The sequence below is a fragment of the Scophthalmus maximus genome, chromosome 13 (genome assembly GCF_022379125.1).
Source record: "Scophthalmus maximus strain ysfricsl-2021 chromosome 13, ASM2237912v1, whole genome shotgun sequence".
Taxonomy (NCBI): Eukaryota; Metazoa; Chordata; class Actinopteri; order Pleuronectiformes; family Scophthalmidae; genus Scophthalmus; species Scophthalmus maximus.
In genome coordinates, this window is record NC_061527.1 from 5,058,486 (window position 1) to 5,083,217 (window position 24,732).

Below are 24,732 nucleotides of genomic sequence, written 5' to 3' on the forward strand. Positions count from 1 at the left end.
GCTTCTGATTTACCAGTCAATCCACGTTCCAACCCTCACCAGTGGTCATGAGCTTTGGGTAGACACTGCAAACGGCTCTGAAATGAGTTTTCTCTGCAGTGTGGCTTGGCCCGTCCTTACAGATACATCTATGGAGCCCTGGTGAGGTGGTTTTCGGAATCTGATTAGTTTGTCTCCTGGGCGACTTCCATTGAAGGTCTTTCGGGCATGTACAACTGAGCACCCAGGACAGACGCACAACGCACCGGGGATATTATAAATCTCATCTGTCTTCAGGATACCATAGGGGGAGAATGAAAATGTTGCAGGGGAGGGGGCTATACCTTTCTGAAACTGCTGCCTCCGCTACCCGACCCTGGATAGGCCGCAGAAAATGGATGGATTGACAGTTTTAACCCCTGTCCTTCCTCAAAGCCCCCCACAGAAACTGATCCTCCTCAGGTTTCTCCCTCAAGGAGCAAAGAGGTCAACAAACTTAGAAATCCCCCTCTGGGTCCAAGCGTATCTCTCTGAAATTGTTTTGGTATGCTTGGTTTACCTTAGCTTGCATGCAGAATTTACATAATCATCCTCACTGACTCAGAAAATAGCCGTGGTAGGTCACGGTGCAGGCGACCTTTTGGTGAACTGAACCTACAGCTCTCATCTCGATGAGATCTCTTCACTTTGGGCGACACAAATCCGACGGGTTCGTGAACAGAGAAATGGATGTTGAAGAGTGTTTCATGTCTGTCGGGTGCTTGCATTTGGATTTTTCAGCACCTCTCCAAAATATGTAAAAAAAAGGGCCTCTCAGAATTTGATTGCATAACAGGGGATCTAAAATGGTGCATGTTGAAGCATTTCACAAATATCCATTCCGCTGTTTGGAAGGGTAATAATCAGATTTAATGCTATGTATAAATGCTATTGTCATTTTTGTGGTAGACATCACCTTTGCCATGAATTAATCGATAGTCTCTGGTTAAATTCAAACATGTCTGTTATAACAATTTTTTAATTTTATGATACTGGATGGCAATTTCTCCTAGAATGTGGAAAGTAAACCCCAGGAACATCTTCTCAGAAAGACTAATGAAACAAATTCTAAATCAGAGAGTAACAGGCGCCAGTAGCACCTGTTTTCAGTCTTTAGAGAACCTTCTGTGTCCAGCTTCTACATTTTCTACCTTTGTTGGAAGAAATTGCATTTCTAGAGTTGCAATGTGACGCCATTTGGTTTTCTGTTGATAAATGTTCAAAGTTTCCGGTAACATCGGTGACATTCTTTGCCACAATCACTCCAGAATTGTGAAATGTTTAATGATTTGGCTATGAATAGTTTTAATTTTCTCATTTTCTTCCTAATGAGGATGCTGATTCCTGAAACAGATGTTGCAGGTCTGCAAGTAATGATCACTTTCATCACCAACTGTTTTCTTTATTAGTTGTTAATAGTTTGGTCTCTAAAGTGTCAGAGAATAGTGAAAATGATTAATGACCCCGATTAATGACCTGAAATGTCTTTTTTTGTGTAAACGGTCTAAAACCAAGAGATATTCAGTATTCAGTTACTAGCTAGTTGATACAAAGACGGCAACAAAATTCTCGCAATTTGACTTCCTGGAGTATGTCCTGTCAATTTTGATTTTTAAAATGGACTTAAATGATTTTCTTCATTGATTATTCAAATTTCTGCTGCTTAATTTTCGGTCTATCAATTGTTAGAACTGATATTTCCTCCATTGTATCGGTGCTGCAACAGAATCCTTAATAATTCAAAAGATCTTTATTGGTTGCAGACCACAAGGTGTAAGGGGGAAACCTACCTCTCAATGTGACTACTTGAAATTAAGATTGATCTTAGCAGATTTTATTTATTTATTAGCACCAACACAGAGCTCTGCAAAGGCTTCTTCCTCTCTGGGGACTCACCAGCAGCCACGTCCACTTGCACATTGCGGTCCGCAGTGTGTACGGTGGTGTTCGACTCCACACTGACATGTCCGTGCTTCATACTGCGCGAGCATGTGTCTCTTGGCCATGCTGCACATTGTGAGTGAAGCATAAGGTGTCTCGCTGAGCTCGCGGATGACTTCCAGGCTGCTTTCGGGACAAGAAACACGTGCCACCGGATTGACTCGCGGGTAGATTGAGGCTGTCATGGAGATGCAGCCGGGGCATGGTGGCATGTGGTCAGCTGGTATCACTCTTCTTGTCTGCCTGTTCTTCACTGTCTTTGTCTCCGTGTCTCCCGGGAGACGAGTGGAGAGACATGCTGACATGTGATAAACAGATCTGTGACTAATGGTCTGCCTTAATGGAATACAAATTAGACGATTAGACAACCTCATTTATGCCAAGCAAGGGAGCTCTGCTGACAAAATAATGCTTAAAACTTGAGTCGGCTAGATTTTAATGATCTCCTTACTGTATATCCCATCTGTTAAGTAGGGGCAATGGTATATTAAAACTCTGCTATGCTTTTTCCTGGAGAAATATTGATTGGCTTGTCCCGAGTAGAACGTCGGCTAAGTAAATTACATATTCATGTTCAGATTATCTTGTCAGTTTCAGACTTTGCTTTCTGTTTGATCCCACTGGAAAACCAACCTCATATTGTGCTGCTCTGATTTTTTTTTTTTAAAGTTCTACCATATGAAAAGGACCTTTTTTTAATGCAGAAATTACAGTAAGTCTTTATCCTTAAAGGACAAAGATTTTACTTGTCGACAAAAGACACAAAACAACAACAACAGTGTCCATATCTGAGTCTTCGAGATTTCCACCACACTTCACAAAAATTCCTACTGAGAAAATAAGAGGAAGAAGATACTGTGAGTTTTTGGCTACAGGAAAAATAACAATTAGTCATATCACTTTACAAGAACGATATAGAATATCAGCAGCCATACACTATTTAAATCGTTTGCCCTCAACGTCTCTCTTTGTTCGACAGACAGGCCAATTCAATCAATCGTCTGGGTAATCTTTACTCACAAATCACTTTTCAATGCAACTTGATAATCCAAAAGGTGACGACATTTTGTAAAACGGAAAATAATCAAGTTGGTCATGTATTTGTTTGTGTCAGGATGTCGGAGAAGGGTCCTCCTGTCTACACAGGAGGTAAACTTAAAGTTGTACAAACTTTGTATTTGGACAAGCGCTGTGGATAAAACCTATTTCTCAAGCATCAGTGCTTTTGTTTAAATTTGGACACCTCAACTGTATTCTTGCTTTGCTTTAATAGGTATGGTTGTATGGCAAGAGTCAAATCAGAAATCTGAATTTTAAAAAGTTTAATGACAGGGTAAGAAGTGCAGGATTAATGCTCTGCTCATGACGTTCAGTCTGACATATGCTTGTGCCGGTGACATCTAGCGGTAGGGAATATTGTCAAAATGTCAGTATGTGCTTGTTAGGGCCCGAGCGCCGACCAGCAGGAGGATGGCGAAGGCCCTCTTGTTTTCTTTCCCTTCTGAAGTTCAATATATGATAGAAACAGCACTAATGCTTTTTATAAAAATTCATAATTTGTCCGTATAATGTTTGCTTTAAAATTCGCATACTTGAATAAGTGGGCCGCATTCAGATCAATAATGATCGGTTTCTTCATGCAAAGATGTATAACTGTAGATTCAGCGGACCCTTTTTTGGCTTGATGCAGTCTGAAATACACAGAGGTGAGTATATTTCACTATACTTGTTCTTCTATCTCCACATTGCCTTCTCCATTCCCTCAAGCCGTCGTGCTGCTGTGGGTGTAATCTCTGTGAATAGGATGAGCTTATCGCCATTCGAGATACAGCATAGATGTACTTAGACGCACAATACACACTGTGGCCCACTTCCTTTCAGATGAGTTTTATTCAGCTGCTGAGTCCTTTTCAATCCGATCACATCGCAAATGATTTCAACACCCCACTTTGACTGAAATTAACATCAGTATCCAAATGCAAAAGAAATCCAAAATGGTCTTATTTTACTTTAAAATTTATTTGATGAAAAATGCGCTTTGGGGGATTTAGGCTTTAATGTCGGCGCTTGGAAATTAAATTTCGACATTTGGGTTTTTAATACTTCAGTGAGAATCCCGCAGTTGTGCCCGGTCTGATTTCTTGTCCCACCCGTCTTTCATTTCTTGACTGGCAGCTCAGAGATGCACACAGTGAAAACATTGGAAATCTCTTGATAATCTTGAAACCCTGGTGGATTTTGCCATGTAGTTTTGTGAGTCTGTGGGTTTCGTGACAGCTGAAGTTACTGTGACTTACAGTGCGCTGTAGATTCCACAGTAAAGGTTGAGCAGATGGTCAGATTTTGACTTTCAAACTAAGTGCATTTAAAGAGACAGTAAGTGATTCTGGAGAAGGCTTGTTCCTCTGTTTGTTGGTGTTGTGATTTTACTACTCTGGCTGGGTCGCGAACCCGCCAGCACGTCTGTCAACATGTCGACGAGTGATGTTCAGGGTGTTGTGCGGTGCGGTCCGCACCATTTCTTTTGCTCCCAATTTACGGAGCCTGGGCCGCTGGATTTTTTTTCCGGCGCGGGCAGAACCGACAGCTAACGGACGGTGAGGAAATATCCGCCGAGTTTTACGAAAACGTGTAGTGCTTTAGAATTGCTTACTGCCCCTTTAAGGCAAAAGTTTAGTGGTGCAGCTAGCAATTATTTTCATGATTGTATTATTTGATTAGTCCATAAAAGAAAAAGTCAAATGAACAAAAGTCAAATTAAGAAAAGTTCATCACAATATGTAAAGCCATTGAAAATTTCCTCAAATGTTAATGCGCTGTTCATTTTTCTTTTTCATGAATCATCATTTATATTTCCTTGGATTAACCTTTAATTCATTTATATTCCTGTTAAACAAAAGAGGACAAACGCTTCCTCATGTTATTCACCACATGTTCCACAGTGAACACATCGACTTTAATTTGTGCCTATACAGTAGCTATATCATCCTCGCCGTGCCCACTCATCTAGCCCTGTGATTTACCCACCCCCATCGACTTACCACACTTCCACTTGTACAAATGATCCATGGTGTGATGATGTCTAATGTGGCGTCTACAGGCGTCGGTGGTCTCTTTAAAAAAAACAGAGCATGTCAGTTGGAGGCATGTTCCCCTTGTGTTAATCACAAAGGCACAAAGGATTCTGCCACGGTGACAGACTGGATGCTTCACACAGCGTTTGTGTCTCTGAGCGAGCGTGTGCACGCGTGCTTGTATTTCTGTGTGTGTGTTTGCACGTTCTTTTTTGTAGTAGTGGCTGTGTCAAGTTAACTTTTCATCCAGCGAGAGAACGACAGGCTTCATCAGGGCTCACTTCTAAAAATAAGAACCCAATATGTTCTCTTTCATTTTTTTTGTTTGTGCCGTTCCCATTTTTCTAAAAAGACAATGAGTGATTTATTTATTTATTCATTTTAATACAGTGACTAGCAAACACCCTGTGTGTCTAAAAACTCAATATGTTGCAGTTATATTTATAGTGACAGGCCTCGGCTGTGACAAGCAATCGTGTTCTGTAGAACCACGGTACGTCTTCTGTGTTTTAAAGCCACAAACCTTCACTGCGTCTTTAAAACATCGTCTTGTGTTGACGGGTCTGCTCTGTTTGACTGTTGTATTGAATTATCCAACATGTAATGTGTCCAAGTGACATATTGTTGGATAATCCAATACATGGTCATCAAACTATACTATTCTAAAGAAATTACACATTAAAGAAGTAGCATTTATTCATTTTTTGTACTTTTTTCTTTTTGGCAGCGAGAACAAAGCCGCAAACTGTCACAATGTGCAGGTATCAATCCAACAGGCCTTTTTCAGTGTCTGACAAGCTGAGATGGAGGGTTCCTGTAGGACAGTGGTGCTTGTGTTATTTTTCTCCAGCAGTGGCGGCACAATCGTCCCCTTTTCATCAAGTGAAATCGGGACACCACAAAAGTTTCTGGGTCAAGGCAGTTAACAGCAGACGCGAGAGGGGGATGACAGGAGAGGTGAAATCGGAGGGTTGGCGAGGGGCTCGCTGGAAAAAGACGGAGTAGGAAAACAAAGACAGGGACCGGGAACTCTGAGATTGAGTGCGGGGTGTTTGTGTGTGGTTCCATGGGAAACCGTGACACAGATAAGTGCTCATGTGTGACAGCTCGGTTCCTGTTTTTAACACGGCCGCCCCCGTGCCTCTCCCAGCTTCCATTCACAACTGCGACGTGTCAGCAACCGGAAAAACAACCTGACACCTCAAGCCGCTGGTTACATTCGTGCACACGTCTGATCGGACAGATCTGAAGAGCTGCGAGACCGCACTGCTTTGTGGGCACACTTGGCCCGAAAGCGTCCTTTTCCCTCTGATGGATTCAATGCAGCTCTTTGTCTGTCTGCCACCTGTTGTCGGGGCGTCCTCTGTCCGTGCTTTGCTGCTGGTGCTTTGGTTTGCGTTGGTGCTGATTTTGTTTGATTTTTGGTTGAGATGTTCCGAAATCGGAAAATGTCCCAGGTACTGCAGAAAAATATCGGATCGGGCAGCGGCTTAAGCCCGAATCGACGTACCGATGCGATACCACGGCGTTAAAGTAATCCCACCCACACAAAACAGAACTTCCCAGCAGGAAACATTGCCAAATTGCTGACATTTTCGCTAGCTTTTGCTTAAGCTTCACTTGTGCGTCACTCCAAAACAGCAGTTGTGCCATAGGGATGCTGGCAAAGAAGAAAGTAGACAGTAAAAGAAGTTTTTATGGCATCCATTATCTGTATCTGTTCTTCGAAGGCTTTAACCTGAGCCAGGGCATACAACCATTGCAATCCTCACTCCCATACAGGGTTAGCACCAAACAGCTGTTTAATATACCTTGCATAAGTTGTTATTTTTTTTAAAAATGGTATAGGAACACATTTGTGGCCACTTGGAGGCAGTGGGATGCGCTGTTAGCAACGTTGGCATGTATTTGACACTTTCAAAGCCTCTCTCAAAACCCACGACAACTCCGCTCACAAGTGCCTGCCCACTGTGACATCACTGCTGATGTCACCAGGAGTATAGATACAGGAAGTGTTCGAGCACCTCCCCCTTTTGTTCCTGGAGCACATGGCTGGACAGGCGAGTACCCCCCCCCCCCAAAGAAAGGATAGATTAATTTAGGAGAAACTGAACCAATATACACTCACTTAAACTTTGTACCTGTCGGGTTTTTATTCAATGAAGTTCGAATGTGAACTGTAACGTAAGAAAATGCAAAACAGAATCAAACATAGGATATTGTGTCTGCGACTTACAACTTTCGGTGATACTAGGGTGAAACAAACAATTAGCAAGCATGGTAACATTTTATGAACTATGGCAGCGGAAAAAAAGGGGACATAAGGCGTGTTCTCACTCACTTCACAGTTAATGATACACAAGGACCGAGAACCCCCATGTGTCAAATGTTTTAGTGCAGCGCACAGAGGAGGAGGAAATGAATACCAGTTATTAGCAGAAGTTAACAGAGGATGAAGGACTGACAGTTTTTCTACTGACTCATAGTTCTGTCATGGTGCAGATGTTGTCGGCAGACAGACGTACCGTGGTGCAAATATAGTAGATGATGCAAATGGCAAACAAAAATGTCTTGACCTTAAAGCTAGAAGCACACGGGTCATTTTAACAGTGGTTGAGGTTGTACTGACATGAGTATTGGGAATAAATGTTTTCTTGCATGTCATCTTGATGGAAATTTATCCAGTAAGGGCTTCTCCAATTATTTTACAAATAGGGTAAACAGAAACAGTTATTGTGGAGCATCATAGCTTCGTCATATACTTTATACTCATATACTTTTAAAGCACATATTTAAAACTCATTTGGAGCCAGTGGGGCTTCCATTTTTTGGGGGGCATTTTATATAAATCTGTCTCTTGTGAATCTCTTAAATTCATGGAGGTGTAGCACTAAATTGTTGCAGTACTCCTGTAAACTACACTACTTCTGTAGTGCACGAAATGTTTTATTTCCAAGACATGCCCATGAATACCTCTATATTTGCAGGTATGACAAACTGTGTTGTAAGCTGTTTCCACTCCAAGTATCTTAAGCCATAGCACTGGATTTATATCACATCCAGATTGAACATTTCAGCTGATACATCCCGGCAGGTGCAGTATCACTGTGGGTGCTGCATGACGGCAGGATCTCGATCAGGTCAGACGATTTTATTCAGCATGTGAATTACAACATGCAGATTAATCAGACTGCATATGAAAATGTATAGTAGTCACCTGGTCTAAAAAATGGAAGCCAATGCAGAAGTGCGTGAAGCCTGTATTCTCTGGAATCACCAGCAGAGGGCGCCTCCACTGGTTGTTTCTATAGAAGGCGATGAGAAAATGACTTATAAAGTCAGTAAACATTTTCCTGAGGATTTTATGGCCTCGATCTCTACTTTCAAGTCTGCTCCGATACAGCACGATGCTCATTTTGTCCCATTTAGAGTAAAATAAACATGACATGACATTACAGTAAAGTATAGCTGTATTCTCGTGATCTTTTTGACACCAAGTCATTTAGAGAGCACTGCGCCGTTCAGTATATCTGGAACTGCACACATACTGTATCTAACAAGAGTGTGTTTGTCCCGATCAAGATAAGTGGATTAAAAGAAAAATCCCCTAAACCAAACTCCCTCTTTAAATCACATCATTAGTGTCCCACTACAGTGAAAGAAAAAGTAATATCGTCGACAACATTTGCATCTGGTATAGATCTGCTGGTGTCGTCGTATAGTGATGGTATAGTCTTGTCTTTTTTGCTGATACAATGTGGTTTTGAACTGCTGAGCAGACTCCTTTGAGACAACAGGGGCAGCCCATTAGCCAGTAGCTTCAGATTGATGTTGAATGTAGAAATTATTGGGGGAGATTTCTGCGGGCGGAATACAGTGCATGTGCAGCTCAGTGCGGCTGAAGGGCAGCGTGTGCAGATCAGAGCAGCTCTGAGATGCCATTGGTTAAACTGGATGTAGGGACGCTCTTGTGGATAGGTAGAGGTGGAATATAACTATGTGCATTTAATCAATCACTATATTGTACATTTGGTGCAAATTTCTACAACATTACATTTTTTTTTTTTAGAGAGAATGAATGTCCTTGTTACATGTTAAATTTGAACCAGACAACACACCAAACACGATGGCATGATAGCACTGTAAAATACAGTCCTGTGCTAAAGATTAAACTATAGTGCGACTACATTATATTGTCATTATTTACTCTATTGATTGATTCATTTATAAAGGTCATCTGCTCCTCGTCTTCAGCACCGGCGCGGCAGAACTCAAAAATATTCAGTTTATGATATGAAGCGGAAATTTATACATAAATATTTACTTTTATTTCTGATTCTTATTTCACTGGTAATACCTCTATACTTAAATCAAAACTCATCCCTGTTTTTATAACCCACTTTTATTCAAGAAAAACTTTCTCCACCACAAACTAAAGTTTTTAACCTCTTTCATGCCTTTCGTCTTCCTTTCCAGGCTATTGAGCGTTTGAGTTTAATTGCATAATAAATGTTGGCCCAGCTTTTGTGTGGAGGTTTTTGCCTTTCTATTTTTTCTTCAGGTTTTCAGACCACTCTGCCCTGTCTGGTAATTGTCTCCATAATTGATTTTTGGGAGCATGCGAGGTTGGGTTCAAAAGAAAAGCTGCTCTACGCGAGTCCTGCAGAGTTTGTGTGTTTTGAGCGTGTGCACATCTGTGAATCCTCCGTATATATATTCGATTTGTGCAGGTGCACACATCTGTGTCAGAATGCTTGTGGCCTCGACTCGGTTGTCCTTCTGTGGTGAGTCATTCCACTCAAGCGGCTGATTGGTCAGCGACGGCTCCGCGGGCGGTATGACGTCTTTCACTCCGGGGGGGGCATTTAGTGTACGTTTCCTAGGTGTGTGTGTGTGTGTGTGTGTGTGTGTGTGTGTGTGTGTGTGTGTGTGTGTGTGTGTGTGTGTGTGTGTGTGTGTGTGTGTGTGTGTGTGTGTTATTTCGCAGTGCTTCCAGGCTTATACTGTCTCTCTCTAAGAGGCACGCGCACATACAGAAACACATGCGCACATAAACAACATTACTAACTTGCAGTGTCTGGGCTAATAAGGTTAAGAAGAACTGACCTCACTAGGTGTTTGACCACTGGTGTACATCACACACTCGTAAAGACGACGGGAGAGAGAAAGAGAAAGAGAGAAAGGGAAGGGGGCATTGAAATAGTAAAATGACTTCTAATTCAGCGTCTGCGATGGAAATACTTTCATTTCTCTCTGGTGGGCCACAACGATGCTTTAACAGCCGGTTTGACTGCTATAAAAGCGCACAGATTTACCTGCTGTTTCCTCTGCCATAAAACTGCTTTTTTTCCTTTCCTTTCCTTTTTTCAGTGGTTGTTGCGTCGGTTTTGGGGGGGGGGCGCACCGCTGCGGGGGTGGAGGGCACATTAGAGCGATCACAGCCTCCAATGTGTCAAAAGTAATTAGGCTGATCGGAGAGCGTACCCTATTATGCACAGAGAGGTATGTGCTCTGTGCCGTTAATGAGACTGACGAGGAGACTCTAATAAGCTGAGCGCAGACCCTCGGCTACATGAAGGGCTCGTTCTCCTCATCACACTTATTGCCTTTTCAACTGAAAATGTACGTTCGCTGGCTCGGTCGCGTCGGAAGTGCCAACACATCCACGAGGAGCGGTGCTGAAACACGTAGCTGATTAATTATTATTATTATTATTATTATTATTATTATTATTACATTCATTTAGCAGACGCTTTAGTCCAAAGCGACTTGCAATAGGTGCATTCAAACATGGGGATGTTACCCAAAGTGCAAAAGTTAACAAAGTGCATAAACATTCATGTTAATAATCTTTTAGTGAATCGATAGAGTTAATCTGCAATTTTCAGGCCTAAAATGCAAAACGTGTAAATGCTTCTTAAACGTGAGCACTTTGTTTTTCCGTTCGCCAAAATAAGCAGTTTGAGCATTCTCACTTCTTTTCTGACGTTTGATAGACTACACTACTAATTGAGCAAACCCGTCTTTTTCATATTGGAAGATATTTGGCTTCATCGTTTTAATTTTCTCACACCCACATTAGTCTCCGCCCGCGCTGGATCACGATGCTCAGGCCGTGCTCGGGATTTTAATAACTCGAGGTGATGAATCGCCGAGGTCTTCCCCAGAGCTCCTGCGCGTGACGGCGCAATCAATTTTCAATAAACAAAAAGAATTACCAGCCAAGTTTGCATATTGTGTGCTAAAAGTGCCTGTGACCAATAAGTGTGAGCCTGGGAAGTGGGAAAGTTGCTGGTGGGGTGGAGTTCGACTGGGCCCAGATATTGTTCGAGGTTTTTAAAAAAAAAAAAATTAAGCAAAAGCTCTAAATCAAATCCCCTTTTCTTGCGAGCTCTTGCTGGAAGGTACAACATGAGCTATTCCAACGTCTCCTCTACCAACACTGTGGATTTATTACCATTTGTTTCTCCTTTTTTTAAAAATTTATACTTTTGCCTCTCTTACACCCAAACTTCAAAGACCCCTCTGAACAGGAGAAATGGGCGAGGTCGAAATAAAGCAGGTCCCTCGTCTGCTGTGGCTCGGCGTTTTGAGAAAGCAGCGTTTTGAGAAAGCAGCGTTGACAACGCGCTGCACTAAACGCACAGATGCTACAAATTAGGGTAGTGACAGTTGTCACCGTTTGCACAAGCTCTGGTCCGGGATTTTTTGACGAGTCTGCTGCGGGGGGGGGGGGGTTTGCACGACAAGCATGTCGTTTTTTCCCCAAAACGACCTTCGCTCCCGAGGGAGAGCTGGAAAAACCGGGTTCTGCCGCAATTAGGCCTCCGTGCCGACGAAGAAGGAAGCACCCAAGGTGGAGTGGTGGGGCGGGGGGGGGGAGATAAAAGACCAGGAGGTGTGTAAGTGAAGGAGAGGATGAAGGTGGGGAGGGTGTGAGGAGGAGGAGGGGGGAGCAGATAATGAGGGCGACGGAATGAAAGAGTGCCAGAGGAGGAGAGGATGTCGGGAGGGGAGGGGAGGGGAGGGGTTGTTTGCCGGCGGCCGCCTCGTGGTGTGATGTTGCGTGGTGTCGTCGAACCCCCTCGCCGTGTTCTATTTCACCGGGGGGGGGGGGCGGGGGGGGCTCTACGTTAAGTGTGTGTGTGTCGCCAGCATGTCAGCAAACTCACGTTGGCGGCAGTGTTCCTCAGCTTGTCCGCTTAATGGATTGTTTATTTATTATTTTGGCATATATGTATGTATTTAGCTCACGCCCAAGTAACACGGTAGAGCTAAGAAACTTACTTCAGCGAAAATCCGGTGGTTATTTAAAGGACACTGAGAGGAGCAGGGGTGACATCTCCTGCTGCACAATCAGGACGTTTGTGATTCAAACACTATTTTGACTTTCTACGGACAGAAAATGAAAATGTATTTTTGTCCGGGATCTCCCAATTACGAGATCCTGATCCCGTAATTGGGAGATCTGTCCTCAGAATTGTGAGATGGTTTGTCATTCATTCAGTGAATGCAACGTGCTTCCGTAACTTTCGGAGTGATAAATGCATCTGTAACTCCACAAATCTGCAACTCTACTATCCCAAATTTCAATTTGAATGTGGCTTTCCACCGGCTCCCCGATTTCACTGCATGCACGGACATGTTAACGCAATGAATCTATTTTCCCTCTCATTTAATCCAATTAGCCAGCCCGTCAGACTTTGTGCACATACCAGACAGAAAGATGCTGAAAACTGTTCTTAGAGCAGCTGACATAGAAAAAGAAAAGAAAAAATACCCTCACCATTATCACAGCGGGATCTATAATATGACGAGACGTGTTTTACAATGAATGTTGCCATCTGGGATTTTGCTGTCAAGTCGCTTTTGTTGTTGAGTTGTCACACGGGCCGGCGTCTCCGCTTCCACGTACCTTTTGTCGCCGTCTGTATAATTAGCTCTCTGATGTGCGGAGCTGTGTCGGCGTGTCACCCGTTCCTGATTTAATCGCTGGATATGTGCGTGTGTGTGTGTGTGTGTGTGAGATCGACGCGGCAGACAGAGCTGCGGGTTCAAGTGGGGACACGGGGTCAGTGGCGGTATACCCACACTATACCTACTGGACAACAGAGTCCTCAGTTTAATTGTATGTAATTTATGCCAACTGACAATATTATGCAGTAACTCATTCAATACCTGCAATGTGTCATTTCAAATAAGACGTTTATGTCGGACCTTTTTGAAATACTAGTAGTGTGTATATATAAACACAAATCACATTCCTTCTTATAGCACAACATAAAATTCACATGCTACTTTTCTTAATAGCACGCATAATCAGACAGCAATATCTTTGTGAAGTGAATCCCCAGACCAATCGAAGTATGCGAAAGTGATATAAACATCCAATTTTTCAAGATGGCCGGTGGCCTCCGCACCCGCTCATTAATGTGCAACAAAGGCCCACAAGAGTTTGCTTTCATAAACGGTAAAGACGAGTGTCGGATGGTTGACAAAGTTGTGTCGTCTCTTCACTTTGTCCATCTCCAATAACATGGCCGTGATTTACCCGCGGCAAAATCAAAATTTTTGTTGTTCGGCTCAACTATTTGCTGTCCTACCAAAAGTCGGATGGGGTAATAAGTGTTTCACGTCTGTGTTAGCTAAGCGGACACACATTTTTTTTTAAGCTTGGTTCGGCAACTTGAAGTTGAAGTGGGACAACTAGCCATGGCCTTAAATGAAGGAATATGGCTTCCGGTGGCCCCGGAGCAATTGCATTTACAGTACACATTGTGCTTTGTTCGTTAGCCCAATACTTTTAACCAGTCAGCATACAATTATTATTATTATTATTACATTTAGTTTTTTGGGTTGGGGAGCTAACGTTAACCACTAGTGGCTGAAATGTCTCCACCCTCATAACTCAATTTGAGGAATTGGTAATTTCTCGCTGCTGTTTGTTGCCAACAGTTTTATTGTTGTAGAATAATACATTTTTCTATTGCTTTTATTCAATTTAATTTCATTATTTGTTTATTTGCTTTTATTCAATGTCGTCAAAGCACTATAAAAACCTGTTTTTAAAGGTGCTACATAAGTAAAGATTATTATTATTATTATTATTACTATATATGGTCATTTGTTCACAGATAACACTGAATGAGTGTTATGTCTCGGCACTGTCCAGTGAGGCAGTCCATAAAGACGGGGAGAAGAAGCCTTGCAGGGAAAATTTAAAAAAGGTGTGAAGTGGGATTGTGTGAATTGGAACGACATGCATCGCTGTGCAGTGTAGCCTTCCACAGTTGGTGCCTGGGCCGACTCTTAATTAAGCATACCTGTCGTCTCCCCGCAGCTCCCTCTGTTCACCTGTCTCTCTCTCTCGCTCACTGCCCCGTCTCTCTTCTTGTCTGACAGAGACGGTGATGGATACAAGGACAGCGACGGCCGAGCTCGGCTGGATATCGTTCCCTGCCAACGGAGTAAGAACACTGTGCAAAAGTGGTGTGTGTGTGTGTGTGTGTGTGTGTGTGTGTGTGTGTGTGTGTGTGTGTGTGTGTGTGTGTGTGTGTGTGTGTGTGTGTGTGTGTGTGTGTGTGTGTGTGTGTGTGTGTGTGTGTGTGTGTGTGTGTGTGTGTGTGTGTGTGTGTGTGTGTGTGTGTGTGTGTGTGTGCGCGCCCCCCCGCCCTTGGGGAAGGCAGTTTTAGTACACTGTACGGCGCTCCGTTAACAAATCTGTCAAAATCTTAAATACAGAGGCAAGGTGACCCAAATTAACCACAACCGATGCAGACTAGAATGGATTTCGGACAGATCGTCAAGGCGTGGCTCACGACACTCCTCAATGGACACACGGACGGAAAAGGAAGTGAAAATCAAATATACGATATCTTTGAATGAAACAGAATAGGGGTTTTCCAGCCACAGCAACTCCTTAGAATTTTTAAATGCTGGCTTGGCAACTAGCCGGTTACAGTGGTGTGTGTGTGTGTGTGTGTGTGTGTGTGTGTGTGTGTGTGTGTGTGTGTGTGTGTGTGTGTGTGTGTGTGTGTGTGTGTGTGTGTGTGTGTGTGTGTGTGTGTGTGTGTGTGTGTGTGTGTGTGTGTGTGTGTGTGTGTGTGTGTGTGTGTGTGTGTGTGAGAGAGAGAGAGAGATGAGTGGCTCTAATTGTGATGAATGGTCGTCCCTGTGCGGCACAGAACAAGGTGGAGGAGAGGAAAAAAAAAAGTAAATGAGGGAGGGGAGCGGGAGAGAGAGAGAGAGAGACAAAACAGGGGCAAGGGAGAGAGAAAGTTTAATTTGTGTCAGGTCTTGGCAAACCCATTAATCATTTGAGCCGCTCCTCTGCCCTCTTCCTTTGCTTCTTCCCCTCTCATTCATACCCTCTACCCTTTCATCACACACACACACACACACTGCCTAGTGGGAGGAGGTGAGCGGCTACGACGAGAACCTCAACACCATCAGGACGTACCAGGTGTGCAACGTGTTCGAGCCCAGCCAGAACAACTGGCTCCTCACAACCTACGTCGACCGGCGGGCGGCGCAGCGCATCTACGTGGAGATCCGCTTCACCGTGCGCGACTGTGCCTCCATCCCCAGCGTCCTGGGCTCCTGCAAGGAGACGTTCAACCTCTACTACCTGGAGACGGACCGGACCGTGTCGGAGGGCATCAAAGGGGTGGAGTACTGGGCCAACGCGCCCTTTCTGAAGGTAATGGAACCCAGACATTAGAGACCCTTTGAGCCTTCTCACTGGAAATTAACATTACAAAGTAAGAATTTACTTTGTAATGTCCTCGTTGGGCTGTGGTAGGCCGAGGGGGTTCACTTTGGCATGCTAAAGAGCAGCGCTGCATCACCCTGAGTCTGATCAGTTATATGTACTGGGGGGTTTGTGCGTCTTAGCTCATGAAAGGTCGTCAGAGAAGCATATGCAATCCCGAAAGCAACACTATACGCTGATGAAAATGTATTTCTTTTTGCAGTGTGGCGGAGTCACCCATCCAAGTGTTGAAACCTCCAGTCACCTCTGCTGCCGTTACCGGGGTCCATCGGGGAAATAGCCAATTATGACTAAATTCCACCGCAATAAAATTAAATGATGTGTGGTGGCAAGTGGATTTATTTAGTGTTACACAGTAGCCTCAAACATTACTTAATGAATATAAAATAGACCTAAAATGCACCGCTCCTTAAAGAACGGGGACAGAAGAGCCAAGGCGAGTTGGTCCATTTATTCATTTGCCCTCCCCCCGTCCTCCTCTCTCCCTTTGTGTCGCTGCCAGGTGGACACCATCGCGGCGGACGAGAGTTTCTCCCAGGTCGACTTTGGGGGCCGGCTGATGAAGGTGAACACGGAGGTCCGGAGCTTTGGGCCGCTGTCCAAAGGCAGGGGCTTCCACTTGGCCTTCCAGGATCTGGGCGCCTGCATGTCCCTGCTCGCCGTCAGGGTGTTCTACAAGAAGTGCCCCAGCGTGGTGCAGAACTTCGCCTTCTTCCCAGAGGTGCGGACGCACCGTCGAATTTGACAAAATCTGAGTTTGCTGTTGACAAAAAAACGCGTTGATGGACCCTTTTGTGTCGATTCTGCTTCCGCACAGACACTGACTGGGGCGGAGTCCACCTCATTAGTCATCGCCAGGGGGAGCTGCATTCCCAACGCCGAGGAGGTGGACGTGCCCATCAAGCTTTACTGCAACGGCGACGGAGAGTGGATGGTTCCCATCGGCAGCTGCAGCTGCAAGGCGGGTTATGAACCCGACAACGGCAACGTGTGTCGAGGTAAATCTATGCATTGATGAGGCCGCGCTGGAGCGGCTGAGCAAAAAAAAAACAAAAACGCGGTGCGAGCGGACTAAATTAATTGCTCTTCAATGACCGTGCGCGCAAACATGATGATATCTTGAGGCATGAGCTCACGGGGCGACGGCAAATCGATGTCCGGCACACGCGCGTCTGATAATCTGTCTCAGCAGGCGACATCTGAACGAGTGGACAACACAAGCACACAGGAGCTGACGTGACAAATAAACCACATGAATCGTGAACATATAACCGTGATCGACACGTCGGCAACCCTAATACACATCGCTGAGCTGCGTCAGAATGAAAGAAATGATGACGACCGCCGCGCAGATCATCTTTCGAACAACTCATTTCTCATTGGCTGTCACACATCGGCCCCATTTGAATCCCGACTCGGCCTGCGAGTCACCGATCGAGTCCGTGCTGAGTCACTTGTGTAGAAAAATGCAAATGATTTGTGTATCCAGGCGAGCAAGGCATGTCAGTTTTCTGGCATTCCTACAGTTAAACAAGCACAGGCATGTGTACATTAAGATGTATTTTGGGCCCAAGGGGGGGGGGGGGCGCAGCCCCCGATGTTCCATATGTTAATGTTAGCAGAAGCAGACTTGACTGAGCGAAGCACAGAAATAGCTCCTCTTCCCTCAGTGTGCCGTTTATCTCTACCTCTTTTTCTTCCTTTTTTTTTTTATATCTGGCCTCCTTCCCCATTTCCTCTCCAAAGTAATTCCCATCATTTCTTATTTTCCCTGGAGAGACTCATCCATTTTTCCCCTGTGTGTGTGTGTGTGTGCGTGTGTGTGCATGTGTGCGTGCGGGTGTGTGTGAGCGTGTGTGGGTGTGTGTGCGTGTGTGTGCGAGTGTGATGTATGTACATATGGTGAAATGATAAGTGAGGCCGCTTCATCCCATGTTAATTAGTTTAGCGTGTTCCAGCCAGATTAGTCCACTGCAAATTAGTCCTGGCCTGCCAGAGAGTGTCAGGCAGACAGAGGAGTATCAGATCAGAAAGGGAAAGAAAGAAAGGAAAGCCTTCTGAAAGGGTGGACTGCCAAGAAAGTAAAGAAGAAAAAAAAAAGGACAAACCACGGAGCGAGGGCTGAAACAAAAACCGAGAGATAAAAACGGAGTCGGCTGATTAATAACATTCTTTCAGACAGAAATATATGAAATGCACGGACTGAGACGGTAGCTTATCCTTTTGTGTCTCTCTGCGTACAAAAAAACTTGATGATGATATTTGGGGCGTTGAGAAGGTAAGCCAGACGTGATTCATACCAGACTGTGATTAAGTCTGAAAATTTTACAGCAATGTTGATTGCCATTGCAAAAGGAATTAAAGTGGAGTCCTTTCCTCTGGATATTGAAAAAATTATTGACCTCTTAAATCATTGCCCTTGAAAAACAACATGAGAAATGTAATCACATTTTCCTATCAATTATTATTCAAATAAATCACGTCTCTGTAATAATTGCATGAACTATCTTTAAATCTGCATTTGTATAAATAAATTACGATGAAGTAAGCTTAGGCGGCACGGTGGTGTAGTGGTCAGCGCTTTCGCCTCACAGCAAGAAGGCTCTGGGTTCGAGTCCCGGTTCTGTGTGGAGTTTGCACGTTCTCCCTGTGTGTGCGTGGGTTCTCTCCAGGTTCTCCGGCTTCCTCCCACAGTCCATAAACCTTTCTGACTGTGTGGAATATCAATTAAAATCCCTCATTTTTCATCAGCATGTCTTTTGCTATTATTCTGATATAGAATATTACACATAACTGATGGTGCGAGCACGATCCTAAACACACAAGAGAGTATAAAGAGGTAAAGCACATTGTGATGCCTTGTGATGCAGCGGTGTTTCTCTCAGCCTCGCTGTTTGTTCCTGGGGACGGGTCTAATTACTGCTGAGACTCCGCTCGCATTTTAAGATGGTGATGATCCAGGTGATTAACTCAGTTCTTGGTGTTTCCTGTTTTTTTTTTTTTTTTTTCTAACAGGATTCCACTTTGTTTACAGTATATTGGCACGGAGTAGTGTTACTCAGAGTCTAATGCGACCCGTGTTTATATTGTTTTTACAGTAACTCGCTACGAGAAAATCCGACTGGATTCAATGAGATTGGAATGCAGATTTTTTGGTCAGATCCTCATTCAAAGGCGAAACTCGCTGTGATATTCCCGGACGGCTAAATGTCCGTTGGAGTGTGCCGGCTGCAAACAGTCCCTGTCGACGTGACTTGACAGTTGTTGTTTTCTTGTGGTTCCGTGTCGACGTACGCCCGCGACGTTCCTCATTCAAAGCTTGTGTGATTTAAGCTTTCGCTGTGATTTAATGTGTCGCGGGACAACGCGCGGCCCGTCTGTCACCGACGAGCTGGCACCATTTTTTTGGTGTGCTCTTCTTCTGCCAGTCAGCTGATAACGACTTGGCAGGAAGCTGGATTCACTATTCGAACGGACGCTTATCTCTCTCTCTCTCTCTCTCTCTGTGTGTGTGTGTGTGTGTGTGTGTGTGTGTGTGTGTGTGTGTGTGTGTGTGTGTGTGTGTGTGTGTGTGTGTGTGTGTGTGTGTGTGTGTGTGTGTGTGTGTGTGTGTGTGTGTGTGTGTGTGTGTGTGTGTGTGTGTGTGTGTGTGTGTGTGTGTGTGTGTGTGTGTGTGTGTGTGTGTGTGTGTGTGTGTGTGTGTGTGTGTGAGGCCACAGACATGGTGTTCATTTTGCGCCAAACCAGCATATTGTGCAAACCATTCGGCTCAACCTCAAAGTTGTGTGTCACAAGTCAACAAATATTCAAAAGACTTACTTCAAATGCAGCACACTACAAATGTAAGCACTGCCATAAAATACACACAAACTACCCCGGCTGTGGACTCCAACAAGGCAAAGACTTTTTTTAAAAACCTGCAGGCGTTTAGCACACATAAACACACACATTTTGTTTTCCTATGGTTGTGAGGACACTCATTGATACATCGCGTTTCCTTAGCCCCTCACTCTAACCTCAACCATCTCAACCAAATGCTTAACCCCCAACCTTTACTGTAACCATGTGACCCTAGAACGGCACCATAATGTCCGTGCGATGCCAAAACATCCCCATCCCCGATGGTTTGGAACCAAATTCTGTCCTCACGACCACGGAAAGACGCACACACGTGCGTGTTTTTAATAATTGATCAGTGCGTCTGCTTGCCAACTTGTTATCCACATGGGCGCCGCATGACTAAAAGCACTGAGGGGATAAAGAGGAATAATCTATTTCTCACTCTTTGTCCTTTTTTTCCCCCTTTCTCTAGAAATCTGTGTTAGATGTCTCTCTCCTTTCTCCTTCAGTTTCACAGTCTGGTATGAATCAAAGATTTTTTTTTTTTCTCTCTTTGAGTTCTCAAGTTCTTCTTCAAACGCTCTCTTTCGAGTGGAAAACATCTGCACTACCCAAGCTATCTGTACCAGGGATAGAGCAGCTGCCATTAACTTCGGTTCAAAAGGCTCGCTGAATGTTACCGGCTGAATGCTGCGCTGTTCAAACTCTTCCATCAGTGGATTGATGTGTATCATACAAGTTTAACTCTCTAATAAGAGGTCACTATTGTCGAGTCAATGTTTCTGTCCAATCCATCCATCCATCCATCCATTGTCTACGCCGCTTCATCCTTTATCCAGCGAGGGGGCCGGCGCCAATCCCAGCTGACATTGGGCGAGAGGCGGGGTTCACCCTGGACAGGTCAATGTAGAGTCTCCCAATTAACCTAAAACCCCAAATCTGCGTGTCCTCGGACTGCAGGACGAAGCCGGAGTAGCCGGAGGGAAAACCTCGGCATGCACGGAGAGAGCAAGCACACGCCGCACAGAACGACCCCGGTTGGGTCGAAACCGGGACGCGAACCAAGAACCTTCTTCCTGCGAGGCGACAGCGCTGTAACCGCTACACCGCCGCGCAAACGCCCTCTCTCAAATCCGGATGTAGAGAGTTGCACATAACTGATCGTACGCGTGTGGGCCCGATCCTAAACACACACAAATTCATTTGCAGCGTTGGCAGTTTGAAATCCTCAGACAGCTCGGCATAGAAAGTAAGAGAGAGAGAGCGAGAGAGGGAGCAAGGGACCAAGACTTGTTGCCATGGTGACACGCCCCATGTGTATGAGGAAGGTTGTTGAATAAATGACCTTGACAAGCCAGATGCCTATCTGGGTATTCAAGACGCACACACACACACACACACACACACACACACACACACACAAACACACAAAAGAGGCACAAACCATTGACATGCAGCTTCAAAAGGAAAGGTAGACGTCTGAATGAAGAGAAACTAACAGAGAGAGACGGGCAGGAGAAAAAAGGCGGAGGACAAAGTGTCTCGCTAACAGAGATTGAGGAAAACATGCGGGCGAAACTGCAGCTGAAGGACGGACGCGGGGCGACATAACGGACAGTACGTCGGTATAATGTTCACTTTGGTTTTAAACAGATCTGCAGTACGTGAGCATCAAATCGACCGACGGTGATTTCCTTTCCGAGTTTGTTTTCCACTTTGATCCAGTTGGATGTAAAACAAAGCAAAAACCCACCAGAGCTTTCACTCCTGCTTCGCCTTTCACAGCCCTTTCGGTAATATCAGGGGTGTTTCTATTGTGTGGCGAGAAAACAAGGGCGGTGGCGCCGCGACAAAGATTCCCAGGCTGAAGTCAAACCGGGGACACGGTCGGCGTCTTAATCCCACTGGTTTACACGATGAAACTGTGGGTTGGTGGAAGATCGTCTTAAAACACCCACACACACACACACACACACACACACACACACACGTCATTCATATTGACGTCATTCATATTGACGATGATCGCCATCGACAGCTTTGTGGATGTGAACAGTTTGCGTGTTCAGGTGGAAATGGTTGAGGGGGGGGGCGGCGCTTGGTTTTAAGAGTTTGACAAATAGACACGGAGAAAGGAGCACCACTTCATGGTTACTGTCATTAGGGCCGTTACTCATCATTCATCCCGGCCCTCGAAAGAAAAAGTCGCCCTGCGCGTTCGTCTGCAGCACGTCACACCCGAGCTTTCACATCTCTGATCTCCCCTCACTTGGCTTTTATTGTGTAAGACACTCCCGCCCCCGCCCCCACCCCCGTCCCCCCCGTCCCCCTCCTCCTCCTTTCCACATTGACGACCAGTCAAAACTAAGAAGGGGCGGACTTCGACCTTGACGCTTAAGGGCGGAGGCTTTTCACGCTGCCTCCGAGCGAGGCCATCCGGAACGACTGTGCACACTTTTGCCTTCCGACACGGGTCGGACGTCGCATCCCGCCTGATGTGATGCCTCCATCTTGGGCGCGAGTCTCAGACCACTGCTCAGTTGAGATGGTGGAGAAGACTGAGTCGGGCCACTGTCGAGTTCCCAGAATGCACCTCGAAAAGCCTTTTGCCGACGTTGTCGCTGACTGACAGTTGTCGCTGCGGTTCCATTATTTAGCCTGGGACTTTGCATGCGTGCACTTGCCACATCACTGTTAGTTCTGCGACCAACAGTTCTGAAATTAATCAACAAATCCGTTTCTTTAAAATGTCAGAATACAGTGACAATGCCCATCACAATTTCGCAGAGCCCAAGCCGAGATATTCCCCTCGCGTGTTTCGTCCAAGTAGCGCCTGCTGCCGCCGACGTTGATTAAAAGCGCCTCTCGTCTCCTGCTGTTCTTCCCCCGAATGTTTTTGTCATTGTCTGTCATTTTGATTTCTGTCTTAGTTTCGATGTATTTCGCTCTTGGACAAAATCTGTCCGACCGTGAACCATTTTGATTTCAGTGACACAGATGCTCTTAACTTTTGACATTGTCATTTTTGGTCTTATATTATCTACGTGAGCATTAATTTCTTGCAGAGGAATAAAAAGAAATAGAAAGAAATTGAAAGCAAATCTGGAAAACGGTAACATTTAGAAAAGCCTCAGTCTTTTGGCAGAGCCTTTGTTTTTGTTTTTTATATTTCATTTCACACCTGTTTTTTTTTTTTTAACAAATAATCATAATTCAGAGTGTGTCTGCCCTCACAAGGGTGCCACTTATTGAATCATTTCTTTGAAATTTAAAACAGAAAAGCCTTTTTGGGATATAATATACTCTTCACTTCACTCGTGAGGTGTTTCCCTTGGGATGTTTGACCGTGTCCTCATGTTACATTTCACTTTTAAGTCAATCCGCTGTGACCTTTTTTCACTCCGGCTTCAAACTTGATGTAAGACCTTTTAATAGTTCACCTGTCACATACTCTCAGTCCTTGCTGTCAGTCTCACAGCCAGTCATAGTCGCGAGGAAGTAGAGTCGCAGCGTTGAGGCTTAGAAGGGTTCAGTCACCGACCAGCGTGGAAATGTTTAATGACTCACCTGAGCTTCCCTAATACAGTATTTATATGACTAACAAATAATTGAGAGGTGCTTTCACCTGACACATCAACATGGACTCTTTCTGTACCTGACTGGGTGAACAATTGCCCGACTTTTGTTGGGTGTGACTTTAGATTTTTGAACTAGAATATTGTTCCATCTTCTCTGAAAACTTAGAACTAACTTAGATTTGACTTGCTAGTGTATTCCATAATGTGATATAAAGTGTGATGCTATTTTGGCTAGTATTTTTTTTCAGAAGGACATATTACAAGTACATCCTAATAGATATTTTGGTCAAAGAACCAGAAACGTATACTTTCGAATACAGATTCTGCAGTAACACCGATGATTCTGGCCTGTGACATCATGTCCAGGCAAAGGTCAGACGTAGTTGCAATTAAAAATGCATGTCCAAAATTAAAAATGCAACAGAACTTGCGCTGGACCATCTGGCAACAAAGGGATGATGCATCTGTAGCATCAGAGACCTGCTATTTGCAGAGAGGATTCATGTGTGCTAACGTTCAATTATTCAGCCTTATATTTCAATGTGATATGTATTTGTCATACATGAAATGAGACAGTAGTTAGTACAGTAATGGCGATAAGTGAACATTTTCAATTACTTTAGTCTTTTGGGGATTTAGATTGACTCCATAATGCGCCCCATACTTTTCCAGAATGACATTGTTTCATAGTTTCCAGATCAGTTTCATTGGATGAACAGATATTTATTATTTAAGATTTAAGTTTTTTAATTGCATCTACAATTTCCATCCATTGGGATTGCACAGATTTAACATAAACATACGAATAAACCTTAATGTGATGCAAATGAGAGAAGTAATGTTCCGAGTTTTTCGTTCCAATAAATGGATACCAAGTCGCTTGAAAGACGCGAGTAGTCGCAAATCCAAATGGATGGAGATTTTTATATACAATTGAAATTCATAAATCTTTATTTGACGTGAATGAATTATAGGAATACATAATTCTTGAAATTGGAGGCTACATACAATATTTGACTTGCTATCTTCAGATGGTTGTTGGTATGCAATGGTCTTAATAGAGCCAACAGGAAAATGTTGGTTTAATTTTCAGAATTACTTGCAGAAGGATCCAGTCCACACACACGCACACACACACACACACACACACACACACACACACACACACACACACGCGCGCACACGCACGCACACGCACACGCACCCGTCTGACTTCCATTACTGCTGTAGTCATGTTCCAGGCATACCGCAGTGCAAATGATGAAACTGCATGTAGGCAAGCTGAATAACGAGAACGTGCTTCATGCTCAGCGTGAGCCGTCCCTGGGTGAATAAAAGTTTTGGGGGTAATAAAAGCTGTGGGACATCATTTTTTTAAAGAATGAATTCGTGTGCTTGGTTTCATAAAGGATAATTCAGTTGAAACCACATGGACATGAAACAACTCTGACCCAGATGAGGTAGCTGGAGGAATGGAGAAGCCGTAACTCACACACACTCACACACGCGC

General features: G+C 44.4%; 1 protein-coding gene across 1 annotated transcript in view; it reads left to right on the top strand.

The window, feature by feature from the left end:
- Positions 1-24,732, top strand: part of LOC118318411 (ephrin type-B receptor 1-like) — an 82,647-nt gene that overhangs the window by 13,870 nt on the left and 44,045 nt on the right. Inside the window, exons 2-5 of the mRNA XM_035648045.2 lie at positions 14,436-14,500; positions 15,442-15,732; positions 16,307-16,525; positions 16,622-16,802. Of these exons, the coding sequence (XP_035503938.2) occupies positions 14,436-14,500; positions 15,442-15,732; positions 16,307-16,525; positions 16,622-16,802 (756 nt within the window). The remainder of the gene's footprint in view (positions 1-14,435; positions 14,501-15,441; positions 15,733-16,306; positions 16,526-16,621; positions 16,803-24,732) is intronic.